The sequence below is a fragment of the Anopheles gambiae genome, chromosome 2 (genome assembly GCF_943734735.2).
Source record: "Anopheles gambiae chromosome 2, idAnoGambNW_F1_1, whole genome shotgun sequence".
NCBI lineage: Eukaryota > Metazoa > Arthropoda > Insecta > Diptera > Culicidae > Anopheles > Anopheles gambiae.
In genome coordinates, this window is record NC_064601.1 from 42336614 (window position 1) to 42349893 (window position 13280).

The 13280-nt window shown below is 46.6% G+C and overlaps 4 protein-coding genes across 5 annotated transcripts; 2 read left to right on the top strand and 2 right to left on the bottom strand.

Moving 5' to 3' along the window:
* The first annotated feature begins 33 nt into the window (after positions 1-33).
* Positions 34-2018, top strand: LOC133391949 (uncharacterized). Its single transcript, XM_061649003.1, has 4 exons — positions 34-902; positions 967-1135; positions 1211-1501; positions 1575-2018. Exons 1-4 carry the CDS (start codon positions 553-555, stop codon positions 1971-1973), a joined length of 1209 nt encoding a protein of 402 aa, XP_061504987.1. The 5' UTR covers positions 34-552; the 3' UTR covers positions 1974-2018.
* LOC4577158 (uncharacterized) lies at positions 2013-4149 on the bottom strand. Its single transcript, XM_310299.7, has 4 exons — positions 3301-4149; positions 3071-3235; positions 2826-2994; positions 2013-2760 (listed from the first exon to the last, which is right to left on the bottom strand). Exons 1-4 carry the CDS (start codon positions 3498-3500, stop codon positions 2056-2058), a joined length of 1239 nt encoding a protein of 412 aa, XP_310299.3. The 5' UTR covers positions 3501-4149; the 3' UTR covers positions 2013-2055.
* Positions 4150-7063: 2914 nt separating this feature from the next.
* On the top strand, positions 7064-10972 carry LOC1271499 (uncharacterized). The gene is made up of 5 exons (XM_310305.8): positions 7064-7662; positions 9685-9847; positions 9920-10216; positions 10304-10520; positions 10594-10972. Exons 1-5 carry the CDS (start codon positions 7301-7303, stop codon positions 10809-10811), a joined length of 1257 nt encoding a protein of 418 aa, XP_310305.7. The 5' UTR covers positions 7064-7300; the 3' UTR covers positions 10812-10972.
* A 62-nt stretch (positions 10973-11034) lies between these two features.
* LOC1271501 (small ribosomal subunit protein uS5) lies at positions 11035-12884 on the bottom strand. 2 transcript variants are annotated; one of them, XM_310307.7, is made up of 3 exons: positions 12723-12884; positions 11772-12285; positions 11035-11488 (listed from the first exon to the last, which is right to left on the bottom strand). In XM_310307.7, the coding sequence occupies exons 2-3, from the start codon at positions 12282-12284 to the stop codon at positions 11177-11179; spliced, it is 825 nt and encodes a 274-aa protein (XP_310307.5). In that variant the 5' UTR covers position 12285; positions 12723-12884; the 3' UTR covers positions 11035-11176. The 2 variants fall into 2 exon arrangements, with proteins under 2 accessions (XP_310307.5, XP_003436600.1); XM_003436552.2 differs by having other exon boundaries at positions 12418-12807.
* Between the last annotated feature and the right edge of the window lie 396 nt (positions 12885-13280).

Sequence of the window (13280 nt, forward strand, 5' to 3'; positions counted from 1 at the left end):
TTATCGGCACACCTGTAGATTACGTGCAGCTAGACACATCAACTCCATTTCACATCACTATTAAGTTGCATTTAACAAATAATTCGATCATGCATCATGAATTCGAATACGATTCAGAAACAAAAGTTCAAACCAGCACGTGTGTTCGACTGATTGTTTGCATTGGGTCACATGTCAGCTTCGTGTTTCGTACAGTAGGATCACGCTTTTCTCTGCCGATTACACGAAAAACATGAGATTATTTAGAAACAGCTTCACAGAACAATCGAACATAAAACACGCCACTTCGAGGGCCATGTATCAGCTGAATGCAATAAAGGTTATCTTGGGACATATTTTACCGTACACCTGAATTGTACACCTTATACGTTATATACTGTTTGGGGCCGTTTGGGGGATGATAAGATACCCGCAAAACGTACACAATATCCGGTATTGGAGATAAATAGAAACCCTGGCGAGCTTGAAGCGGAACTTTCCCTTTCGCGTTGCTTTAACTTTTCGTTTGCCGTTGAGGCGTACAGTCTGCTTAAGATACTCGCCCGTGACAGGATGCATTTAGCCAACAAGGATCCAACGACCTGGCTTACCGGTCAGCTTTTCCAGAAGGCACTGACCCAATACACCACTGACCGCAGCTTGGAGGTGGAAGACGTTCATCTGGCAGTGCATGGTAACGCTGCCCAGCAGTACGCCAGCACGATCTATCGGGCGTGCGTGAGCTATCGTAGCCGTGGCAAAACGGAATCGATCAAACTGATCGTGAAACTGGTCGCTTCGAAAGTGAACAGCCTAGCGGACGAGCTAACGTTCGACACTGAGCTGAAGGTGTACCGGGACTATCTGTCCAAGATGGAAACAATGCTTGGCGATGATGCTAAGGCGTGCAAGTTTGGTCCAAAGTAAATGTGAGGGTTGAACGTTCAAACGTTCAAATGTGCTAATGTTTTTGACTCTCCACTGCAGGCTAATCTACTCCGCCGACGATCCAGTGCCGCATCTGATTTTGGAGGACTTGGCGAGCCAGCAGTTCGTGCACAGCTGCAAGCTGCTCGATGTGGACGATGCAAAGATAGTGTTAATTAAATTGGCCCAATTCCACGCGACATCATACAGTTTAACCAACACTAGTGCGGTATAGCTTTAGAAAAGCTCTCCAATCGCCTGTAACCCTAAACATTCCCACAAAATTGCTTTGCATTTATTACAGGCCAACTCTCTGGACGCATTAAACAACGGGTTGTTTAAACAGAAACCCTCGGAAGGTGTAAAGTTTATGTTGGAAAACTTTACCCTCTTCGCGGAGGTGCTATCGCAATGGGATGGATACGAGAAGTATGCGGAACGTTTGAAGAGCATTCAACCAACGTTTATGGAGCGTGGTGCAGCGATATACAGGGGCCGAGGGTTCGGATTCCATGTCCTCAACCACGGCGATTTTCATTATAATAATATGCTGTTCAAGCTGGACCAAGGTCGTCGAGTGGAAGATACAGTATTCGTGAGTAATTCAAGTAGCATTCACACTCAAGCAGTTCTTCAACCCATTTTCCTACACCCTTTCTCCGGTACAGTACGACTTCCAGCTCAGCTGTTGGACTACGCCGGCAGTGGATCTTCTTTACTTTCTCTACTTCATCTGCAACCGTAAGACGCGTGACTCCCAGCGACATGCCCTGATACAGCTATATCATCAGGAGTTTACGCGCACCCTGGACACGGTCGGATACATGGGAAAAGCTCCAACACTGCTGGATATAAATTGCGACCTGCAGCGCGCAGGATTCCTGGAGGTTGTTCTGGCGATCTGTTTTGTACCGTTTCTGTTTGCCGATTACAATCAAACCCTCAATGTGTATGGTAACGAGGAGGAGGCCCGTGCGTATCGTCGCGCACTCTACAATGGTTCTCAGTTTAAGGAAGTTATTCTTCCCCTTCTACCCTACTTTCTATACAAAGGATACTTAAATTAGCAAACGGAGAAATCATTGCAATAAAGTGACACACGCACATTACAATCGCTGGCACATTTATTCAGCCCAATCGCGATCATCTTCAGTCCAGATAACCTTTCCGATCGTAAAAGTTTAACAGATACTCCATGCGATCCTGGTACTTGGGATGAGAGAAGAGCCGCTTCCGAAACGCGATCGCTTCCTCCGTGCGACCCAACAGACCGCCCAGGTCCGCATTGGCCGTATCCTCCAGCAGGCGCAGCGGTATGAGAAAGGTGGAAAACATCACCCCATTGTGGCCCTTGCGCAACATCTCCACCTGTATGTCCAGCAGGGTCGGTACCCGCTTGGCGTACTTTAGCTTGGTCAGCGTGTCCACCAGCTCGCCGTGGTAGTGCTGCAGCAGCAGATCAAAGTCCTCCACTGTCACGTCGTTGGATGCAGAAGTGAACAGCAGATAGCTCAGATCGATGGCCGGTGAGCCAAAGAACCCGGTGGCGTAGTCAACTAGTATCGCGTCGGTCGGCTTGCCGCTCGGTTCCGTCTTAAGCATCACGTTGTTCACCCACAGATCGCCATGGTTGAGCACGTTGAAGTCGGTTTCGGTGCGCGTGTACACCCGGCACCCTTTGGCGATGATGGTTTTTTCAAGCGCACACAGCTTTTCCGCTATTTTGCCCTTGGTCGTGGGCCAATTCGATGCCTGCTCACCGCAGGCGACGACACTGTTCTGGAACAGCGGATAAAAGTGAGGCACATCTTCGCTAATGTTGCGATAATGGTGAGCTGCCATCGCGTCTTCTTCCTGTAAGCAGGGATATGGAGAGTATCACAGGGAGGATCTTGCACGGGTGACTAGGCAATGCTTACAATGCTGTATAGAACTGCTGTAGCAGCGTGGAATTTGGCGATCTTTTCTAGCACGAGCTGAAGCTGACCAAAGTTTAGCCCGGCCGCTCGTCCCACCGGCTTGTAGCCTTGCAGTGACAAATCCTCAAAGACGAAATGTTTGATCGTGGTTGCATGGATCGCATGGGCACTGTGAATGGGGAAGAGTGAAGGCAACCGGATTAACACTTTGGGTTGGAGCGCACGCCTGTATATCGATGCCTTACACCGGTGCCAGCCGCTTGCTGTATCCGATCGAGCTTAGCAACTGTTCGACTTTCGGCATCACCACATCGTAGACGGCAATCTCCCGCTTGAACACATCGTACGCATCCAGCAGATCCGCATCCTCGTCCCGTGCGAACGACACCTTTATGATGTACGTCTGTGTTCTGGGGAAGGAATTCGCAGCAGTTGAGTTGTGGTCGCCACTGGGGGTGTCACATTTGCTTCTCACCTGTGATTGTGGCTACCGGTCGTATAGTTTACCGTCACGCGCAAGATGTCACTGGAGTAGTTTTCGCCCTTAGCCAGCGGCGCAACCACCTTGAAGCTCTCGACCGTGATTGCACTCTCGCACTGCTCCCGCCGCAGTATGCCCTGCAGGTAGTCCCTGGTGATGAAGGGATACTTCTCCTCGATCGTGGCCGGATCCATGCTATCTAACCTTACAGCAGCCAAGGGTTGCACGCCGCACCTGTCCGCAAACACTGGAATGACTCAAATCGAATGCCCGGGAGTAAGGTGAACTTAAATAGTTCACCACCCTGTCCTCGCGTCAAATATAGACCGCGATAGTGCTGACAGCTCGCGACAGAGATAAGAAGTGTAGCCCTTGTGATACGTATAATTGCTCGTAGCCCGTACGCAATCGACCAGCCGTTTCAGTCGTTCTCTGCCCCATGTAATACACCGTTGTTTTCACTTCTTTTTAGCACTGGATGATGAACCGGTTGGTCGAAAACGAAATCGAACCAATCGAACTGCGTTTTTTTTTTGGGAATGCGCGCAAGGCACGACCACAACCACGAAACTGTTCTGTCATCCGCAGATAATTGACCACCGCGCGCTTGTTCGCCCATTCGCTGCTCCGTCAGTCCGTTCGGTCCGGCCCAAAAACCATTGCACGACCACATGCAAAACCTTTATGCTCACCACAACCCCTCGTGTGTGTTTTTTTGGTAACCCGAACGCTCAAAACAGCGCAGCTGCTTCACTTCCCCTGCCCTATGTTGTCCTCGCTCTAAGCAAGCGTTCAGAGAGACGCGCATACACGCATTCATCGTATTTTCTTGTTGCTTTTTTTTTTGTTGCGCGTACGGCGGGGATGAATGATCGCGTCGTTTTGCCCGTTCTTGTTGTTGGCTGGGTTTATGTTTGTATTTATAGAACTTATCAAAATCTTACCATCCCAAACATTCGGGCATTGTACTTCAGCGGCGACCATTTGGGGTGGCACATTTTCAGCGAACTTACCCTGCGCAATAATCCGCGTTTCGAGCGTTCTCCCCCACGCGTTGAAAGAAAACGCACGTGGTTTTGGCAAAGCAAAACCGGTCCTACACCAATACCAACGCCGAAAACACCCTGCCACGAGACGTACATCGTGTGGTTGCATCTTCGAGATAAGTATTGTATTGCGTTGGAAGTGGTTTCAAGGGGTAGTTTTGCGCGAAAATTGATACAATGTGGGAGAATTGCGTTCACGTTAGAGATTATTTTTACAAAATTATATTCAAATTCTATCAAATCAGGCCCTTTGATCCAATAAAGTAATGTATTCTTGCGTTTTAAACTGTTGCAAAACTGGCCTATCTGGCTGTCCAGTTCATCGAGAGTTTCGCATGAATTGAACAATATTCACATAATTATGATAAAGGGTTTCCAGACAGTTTTTAGTTTTTCCTTCAATTTTAATGTTTTCTTCGATTTACCGATAATTACCAGTGTATTGCTGAAGAGGATCCTCGATTTATTTCACCCAATTTTATTCAATCGTTTGAGTCAAAAATGTTGAAGCAATGGTAGCTATTCGTATAAATAGTCAATACATATTTTTTCCTATCAATTTCCGATGGAAGTAGTATTATTTAACGATCGGGAGATGTTTATCTAGATGTTCTAGATGTAAAAGATGTTGTAAAACAGTAATAGCAAAGCCTCAGAAGCACAAGACATAAACAATTGTAAATAAATAAATAAATAAATAAAACTGACGGACCGATTCAAATATATTTGAGAAACAGTTAAAATTGTATTGTTAAATTTTATTAGGTTTATCGGGAGAGTTTATCTTTCTGTCCATTACTAGAATACCCGAGGAAAATAGAATCCCAAATAGAAACCCAAATAGATCAATTTTGTTTATCACACAGCTTAAACAGCTAAACAGCTTAAAAACCTGTCCATTGTGCGGTTTTTGTGGAAAATACATCCAACACAAACCTATTCAAACCTTTTTATTATTTTATTTTTCAAAAACGAATTTTACGGTCTGATTATAGTACACAAACCGCCCCCAACTAGACTTTAGGGTGCGTTCATTCACCCCGAGCAATCACCTTGAAGCACACTGTTTTGATGACATAATTGCGATTGCCTGTGTGATTTGTATATTGCCTCTAGCGCACGCTCAATTGACGATCTCCACTATTCCAGCATCACTGACCAGCATATACGATCGGCTAGTCACACATTCCTTTCCATCGCCTCAAATAGGCGGTTGATGAAACTGCGTAGCAGGAAGTGAGCAGAGCCGAGTTTTCGTTTATTAAAACTAATGCCAGTCACGTCTGTGTCTTGGGAATTTTTCGCATTCCAACAAACGCTCTTCCATCACTCTCACAGTGTTTTTTTTTTATTATGGGGTCACACGATATCGCTCCGATGACAGCCTCCACCAAGTGCGTGCACGTGCATCTGCAACGTTAAATAACGATTGCCATAGTTACGGCTTCATTTGCACTAAGCAGCCGTCCAGCAGTAGCAGTTGGAGTAGTCCATACGGTCAAGGCCAGCAGGGTGTATGCCAGTGTGTCAGCGTTTTCAAACATCGACTAGCACAGACAAATAAAAAAGCTCCTCCCTCTCACGTTGTGCAACCATCGCGGTCAGCGCTCAGTGTTCTAACGTGTTGCAATTGTATTCGCCATTACGCCGGACCGACAGTGATCTCGGCGCAAGTGCGCCAGGGTGGCGCTTCTTATCTGTATTCCACACCATTGCAATACCGTACCGGCAGTATCTTTGGCGTGCCGTTGGTTGAAATTAGCAACGTGCATGATTATGTGTGTGTGTTTCATGTTCCGCACTTTGTGATGCAATATCGATGCAGGCTTTAAATATTTAAGCGTGGAAGCAAACAAAAAGCACCAATTTTGTATGCTTACAAAAATGAAAACATTTCCTATGTGTTGCTTCTCTCTCTCTCTCTCCTTCGCTCGTTTATCGGTTTAGCAGCTTTAAAGGCATTTCTTGAGGGAAATTGTTTGTGTACAAAATGATTTTGTACGATCGTTGTTAATGTGTTAAGCTGAAACTGTAAAATGCACTGATTCGTTCTGCACGCTTTATCCTGTTCTTGTTTGCTGTAGTGATCTGGTAGAGAACACGGTTTTATCTGCTGTTTTAATGCTCAGTCTAACAGTATTCATTATCTGCCGCTCTCCATACTAATCAAACCATCAATCATAATTCATACCAACCCGACAAGGCACTATTTGCTATTCTACAGTTTTGTCTAGTCACGGTATGGCAAAAAAAATCACTCTTAACGACACTCACGTGGTTGGACCGATCGAGAGGCTTGGAGGTTAACAGACAAAAGCTCCCTGCTATCTCGCCGTATTTATGAATCATCATGAAGCGAAGAAAACTAGCCGCGAATGGGTACGATCGTTGCTGGTTGCACTGATAGTGAAGGGTGTTGTGCACTTAGTTCTCCACCATCCGTATACGCATTTCGCCCTTACAAATATCAACATCCTTCTAAAGAGGCGTCATCCCGCCAGGGCACCTAATTCTTACACCATCTTCCCTCACCACTGGCACTGGGCCTGCGTTCCCTATGCAGGCTGTATATCAGTTCACCACTATCAGCATACACACGCGCCCATCTCTACGTCATCTCCGACTGATTGGTGTTCGGACCGGATGGGAGGGAGCGAGGGTTGTGTGTCTTCAATCTTCATTGTTGTTACCCTTGGGTCGCGATGATTGTGTAGCACTGTGCGATTTGAATGTACGATTTGAAGCACCACCACCACCACCACCACCCATCGCGACGACGCGTTGCTGATTCTGCGCAGCACGCGATCAGTTGTAAACCGACGGCCAAACATAACGGTCGCTAGCAACGGCGAACGCGCGCGCACATACCCGAGTGGACTGAGCAACTTCGCGCGCAATCAAAACTCGCTAAGTGATACAACGATCGGGATCGGAACCGGCGCCTCACGATGGCATTCAACAAGGATGAGATGAACGCACCGAGCTGGATGAACCGAAGCTTCTTCGAGAAGGTGTTGCGCCATGCGGAGCGCAACAGTGCGCTAACGGTGGACGAGTTCCGCATCCTGCCCGGCACCAAGCCGGGTGATCACTTTGCGAGCGTGATCTTTCGCGCGATCGTACGCCACAGCGGATCGGCGGACGAGGTGTCACTGATCGTGAAGACGCTGCCCTCCGAGGAGGGCCTGAAGAAGGACATCCTCAAGGATGGGTACGTGTTCGAGACGGAGACGCTGATGTATACCGTCATTGTGCCGGCGATGCAGCGGCTGCTGCAGTCCGTTGGCGATCACACCGTGCTGGGTGCGAGGTACGTATGCCGTGGGTGGTCGCCCATTGTGGAGGGCCTATCGGGCGATCTTGTCTGCCGCAAAATTGTGTCCCGGTCGAGTTGTGTGATTAGATAAGCCTCGGGAATGGTTTGGCAAGGTGGGAACAAAACAATGAAATTGCCATAAAAGTTTATTACGTCGCGATGGTGTTAATTAATCGATTGGCCCTGCAGTAACCTGAAGGCACGAGCCATCTTTGCACGTTGACACCCAGTTCTTTATTACGGCCTGCCTGCCGACAGTCTGATATTGTTCCGAAAGATATGGTTGGGACGTGTGTGTGGTGTTTTTATCAACCAGAAAGGCTTTTGCAAATCGAAAAAAGGGAATGGTCCTGAATGGTCCTGTCGCTTCCTATAACGGTCGATCGTTGTTAGATACCCATCTAAACCTGGCCTATATATAAAACATAGTGCCCAGTGTCTAGTAGCTTCTCGCTATGCTAAGTGGATGATCCACTTTCAATCCACTTCCCTATGTGATGATAATCTAAAGAAAAACGTTCATATTTGTGTCTCCACAGCAAAGGTGTGTGAAGCGGAATGCGAATGTTCTATTTAAAATTGTTGTTGTGCAATGATCACTCCAACGAAGGAACCACAAACCACGAATATGCTAATTGGTACATTTTTTTGCATTGTAGTTTTTGTCCGTATTAAATCATCATTCAAAGCCGATCAAAAGACTATGGAGAAATAAGAATAATTTGATCGATTTGATGACGAGATGATAAAAAATTGGGTATTTTACCCGGCAAGATAAACTGCATTAAATATCAGCCCAAAACCTGTATTTGACTGTTTGATGGCTAGAGGTTCCATCTGCTTCTGATATTGCATATCATTATGTCTGCATACCACTGAAAATATGACCCACCGTATGTCTGTTTGGGTGTGTGGCTTCGTGTCATATGATGCCGTGCGTGCTTTCGCTCGTAGTGCTATTTTTACAACGTTGTCTGGATAATTGCTGAATTTGCAGCATTTATAATTGTTCAGCTTGTGAAACTTTCCTGTACATTATGATTGCGATTTTCCAAGCGCAAAGTCGAAGAGTTCCCCATTGGTGTATGAGTTCAAGTGCCATGTTCTCGAAAAATGGACAAGATTCGATTCCGACTTTAGAACATCACACCTTGAAGGTTCTAACTATGTGGTTATGTGAGAAAAAGGGCCTTTATAAATCGATCCCACGACGTTGGCAAAAAATAATAAATGCTTCTAGTATGCAAATGTAACACTTTTATTTTCAAAATGCTATAGAATATCAATGGGTATTCGTATTGAAGAATGTAGGAACTCCATCTACGTTTACCGCAACACATGTGAAATTGAATCGTCTCAACCCACACCGATATTCCTACACGAGAGCTGGATAAATGTTGGTTTACACATTAGCTTAATACGCCCTCCAGATGAGGATATAAAAACCACAACGTCTAGTGTACCGGGTTGAATTATAAACCATTAAAGATGTGGGATGGCGGGAGTACAATACCGCAAAAAGATGCGCATATATTGTGTGATCTAACCGCGGTGACGCATGTAAACAAATGAACTAATATGCAACTAATAATGCAAACGGATTAACTGGCAATTTAATCAGCCTGAGCAGTCTGACATTATTTCTATGCCAGTGCATAGTACAAAAAAGAGGACGAGCTTTCATTCCATACAGAGCACACCGTTAAAGATGCAACCGTGCGGATCTGTTGGATTCTGTGTAAGAACACATTGAGCTAAACTGCTATTTCTTGCTTAGCCTAAACAGAATTCCGGCACTTCCGGCAGTCGACAGTATAGTCCGGCCTAACTACGGGGGACGGCAAATGATTAGTTGTGATTAAAAAATATAAAATAGCTATGGAAACGCAACACATCTAGGAAGGTTCTAAAATTCAACATATAAACGATACATTTTTGATAAATGGATACATTTATCCGCTGTCACCGCAATCCGCAACGCTGTCACTGTCCCAAAATCCCATTTATACTTCGCAGACTTCTTTATCATGAAAAGCTTCCCACCTGGGTCATGGTATTTGAAGATATCACCAAGCAAGGGTACGAGATGAAGGTGAAGCAGTTGGATTTGGAGGAATCCAAGGTGGTCTTTGCCAAAGTGGCCCGTTGGCACGCGGCCTCCATGCACCTTGTCGACACGGTAAGCAAACGCCCGAGCTACACAGCGTAGCGCTGCATTCTTACTTATTGCCTTCATTTGCCCATCGAACAGTTGCCGGAAATGAAAAATCTTAACAAAGGCGTCTACAATTTGTTCGAAGAAAATCATCAATTTTTGCAAATGTGGCAAAGCTGCATCGCGATGCTGGCAGGGATAGTGAAGGAAATGCCCGGACTGGAGCAATATTCGGAAAGAATCGCCAGCATAAAGGAGAGCATTTTCAAGCGTGCCTCCGCGATCTACAACTACGACCCATCGTCCTACGTGCACGTGCTGAACCACGGTGATTGTCACTTCAAAAACATGATGTTCAAGCGAACGGAAGGGAAGCTGGACGATATTATGCTGGTAGGTAGCGGAAAGCATGCTGAAAGATGGATTGATTACGTTTTCGAAATGCTCATTACCGTCCGTTTGGGTCGTTTGAATTTTTAGCTCGACTTCCAGCTCAGTCTGTGGGGAACGCCAGCGGTCGATCTTATCTACGCGATGTACAATTCCGTATCGATCGACACCCGCGAAGCGCACCGTGACGAATTGATCAGTTTTTACCACGAGGAGCTTACCGCGTGCCTGACCAAGTTTGGCTATCTGCGCAAACTGCCCACCCTGTTGGAGATACATTTGGAGATGCTCAAGTGTGGTCATTTGGGTAGGAATTGGTTGGCCTCCATTTTTCGCTTGTTATCGTATTCTAACGCAACTTCTTGTCTTTTGTCCTACAGAGTTTTTGCTCGCGGCCACCTTTGTGCCATTCATGTGCGTAGATGCGACCGAAATCATGGACATACCGGAGAACGGTGAAGGATTCGAGATGGATTTTGCCGAAATTGACAAGATGATGGAAAGTTTCAAGAAGTGCTTCCTGCACCCAGTGTACGTTGAATTCATTACGAAGAACCTTCCCAAGTTCGCTCACAAAGGTTTGATAGATCTGGAGTGACGTTGGGAAGCGATGTGTTGCAGAGCTTGCGAGTATTTAAGGGTTAAGTGCAATTCACCCACCGCAGGATAGTGAAAAGGAAGCGCACGCCCTAGTCGTACGGGCACATTCGGTGGTATTAAGCAATAAAGTCCAAGGATGAAGAGAGCCGTCCCACTATAGAAGAATTTAGAGTTCCATTTCGGAGGTTTTTTCTTGAGCATAAAATGTACTCGACATGTGCTTTGTGTTGTTGTCGTTTCGTTGCCAAAACGAGTAGCAATTTTATTGCTTGCCTTCCCCTAGAGTCGGGCAATGATCGAGCAGCAGCAGCAAATGACGCACCAGCGCCTTTGCACGTCAATTAAGATGCGAGGAGAAAATCCTTACATCTCGATGACACGCTGACCGGTCTTGTTGGTCTTGTCGAGGAAGTCGGCGAACTCCTGGTACGGGGTCTTGTTCAGCGGCAGATCCTTCCACAAGTCCGGCGTCAGGAAGGCGTACGTCTTGGCAATGGCGGCGTACGTGGCCTTCGCGAAGTTACCGAGCGTGGTCGTTGAACCACGGGTGGTGGTATAGCAATCGTCAATACCAGCCATCTGCAGCAGCTTCTTCGGAACCGGGGCAGATACGATGCCGGTACCACGCGGAGCCGGAATCAGACGCACCAAAACGGAACCGCACTTGCCGCTGACCTATACACAAAGCGGAAAACATAATATCATTAGTACACGTGCGCACAGGAGTAAATGAGCATTTTTTTTTTTTGGCAGTGAAGCATTAGATATCGAGAAGAACGTGACAAGATTACCATCAGACGTGTAAGGCCATCTTTTCAGCCGCTAACTGCGCACCGATCCGAGGAAACCGCATAAGTTTGCAAGGTTTTATCATCATTTGGAAATCTTTCACGTTCTTCGTTCGCCTACTAAGACACTGTCCGCCATTCTGAACCGAAAAACGTATCATCGAACCTACCTTGCACGGTACGGTGTGAGGGCGACCGATCTTGTTACCCCAGTAGCCACGACGCACCGGGACGACCGACAGCTTGGCCAGGATGATGGCACCACGGATGGCGGTGGCCACTTCCTTGCTGCACTTCACACCCAGACCGATGTGACCGTTGCTGTCGCCGATGGCAACGAACGCCTTGAAGCGGGTACGCTGACCGGCACGGGTCTGCTTCTGGACGGGCATGATCTTCAGCACCTCATCCTTCAGCAGACGGTTCAGGAAGAAATCGATGATCTCGAACTCTTTGATCGGGAGCGAGTACAGATAGATTTCCTCTAGCGTGCGGATCTTGCCGTCCTTCACCAGGCGGCCCAGCTTCGTCACCGGCACCCATTCCTTCGAGTCCTCCTTGCCGCCGCGTCCGCGTCCACGGCCACGGCCGCGACCACGTCCACCACGACCACCGCCGCGGGCACCGCCACGCGAGCCGAATCCTCCTCTAAATCCACCACGGGCTGGAGCAGCGTCCGCCATGCTGTGGAGAAAGCAAGGGAAAGACGCACTTGATTAGTTACGGTTATTGAGGTTATGGTTTGGCCGCTCGCTGAGGGAAAGCAGGAGATTTATAGCTTTTGTGGCGAATAACTCAAAATAAAAATCTACTAACCGAAATGAGGTACAGCTCGTGTAAAATGCATCATGGCTAAATAACCTATGAAATCACTACACGAGTCCGGAAACGATAATTTCGACGCTTGCAAAAACCACGTGGCGAACCAACATGGCGTTCCCAAAAAGAATTGATTTTTTCGCTACATATCGCAGCCCGTATTCCTCACAGCGTATTACATGGAGCTCCAAATTAATAAATGCTCCAAAAGCTGCAGCGTTTGGAAACAAATTTAGACTAAATATTCTCACTTCGATCCGTTCAGTTAATTCCTTTTACACGAAATTGGCACGGGAACTTACTTGATTTTGGTGTTGTATGTTGTGTCACGGTAACCCGAATGAACGAGGCGATGCTCGAGCACCCGCGACCAGCATTTCTGTTCGAAAGCCGTACCCCACGATAGTTTTAATTTGTGCTATAGCCGTCCTGCTTACTCATACGACATCGAACGAGAATACGATGACGTCATTCAAAAGGGACCATTCATTTGAGGGGGCGCTTTGGATTGTAAAGAAACCTTGGCAGTGTTTTCTAATGTCAAGCAAAAAAGCGGGAAAGTGATTCAAGAAAATTGTCTACAACAGAAAATACCTCAAACAACGCTTGGCGTGGCCAGATGCAAGGCGACAAAGAAAGCAAACGCATTTCAAATTAACCGCTCAAATGTTATTTCCTGCTATCATTGGATATCGTACATGGAAAGTATGATTGCATGATAAAATACATAGCAAATGAAATAGTACCCGAAACGCATAATATATTCGCTGTTGCTTCTACTACTTTAACCAGCATTCATTTAAATGAATAATTAGATAAACAGATAAATATAGCATTTTTGCTATCCGTATGCCATTTAA

Coding starts and splice junctions, on each gene's coding strand:
- LOC1271501 (XM_310307.7), bottom strand. CDS start 12,284: ATGGCGGACGCTGCTCCAGCCCGTGGTGGATTTAGAGGAGGATTCGGC. Junction 11,489..11,771: donor CTCACACCGTACCGTGCAAG/GTAGGTTCGATG, acceptor CTTTGTGTATAG/GTCAGCGGCAAGTGCGGTTC.
- LOC133391949 (XM_061649003.1), top strand. CDS start 553: ATGCATTTAGCCAACAAGGATCCAACGACCTGGCTTACCGGTCAGCTT. Junction 903..966: donor GCGTGCAAGTTTGGTCCAAA/GTAAATGTGAGG, acceptor TCTCCACTGCAG/GCTAATCTACTCCGCCGACG. Junction 1,136..1,210: donor GTTTAACCAACACTAGTGCG/GTATAGCTTTAG, acceptor CATTTATTACAG/GCCAACTCTCTGGACGCATT.
- LOC4577158 (XM_310299.7), bottom strand. CDS start 3,500: ATGGATCCGGCCACGATCGAGGAGAAGTATCCCTTCATCACCAGGGAC. Junction 2,995..3,070: donor AGCAAGCGGCTGGCACCGGT/GTAAGGCATCGA, acceptor CCCCATTCACAG/TGCCCATGCGATCCATGCAA. Junction 2,761..2,825: donor CAGCAGTTCTATACAGCATT/GTAAGCATTGCC, acceptor CCCTGCTTACAG/GAAGAAGACGCGATGGCAGC.
- LOC1271499 (XM_310305.8), top strand. CDS start 7,301: ATGGCATTCAACAAGGATGAGATGAACGCACCGAGCTGGATGAACCGA. Junction 7,663..9,684: donor CACACCGTGCTGGGTGCGAG/GTACGTATGCCG, acceptor TATACTTCGCAG/ACTTCTTTATCATGAAAAGC. Junction 10,521..10,593: donor GCTCAAGTGTGGTCATTTGG/GTAGGAATTGGT, acceptor TTTGTCCTACAG/AGTTTTTGCTCGCGGCCACC.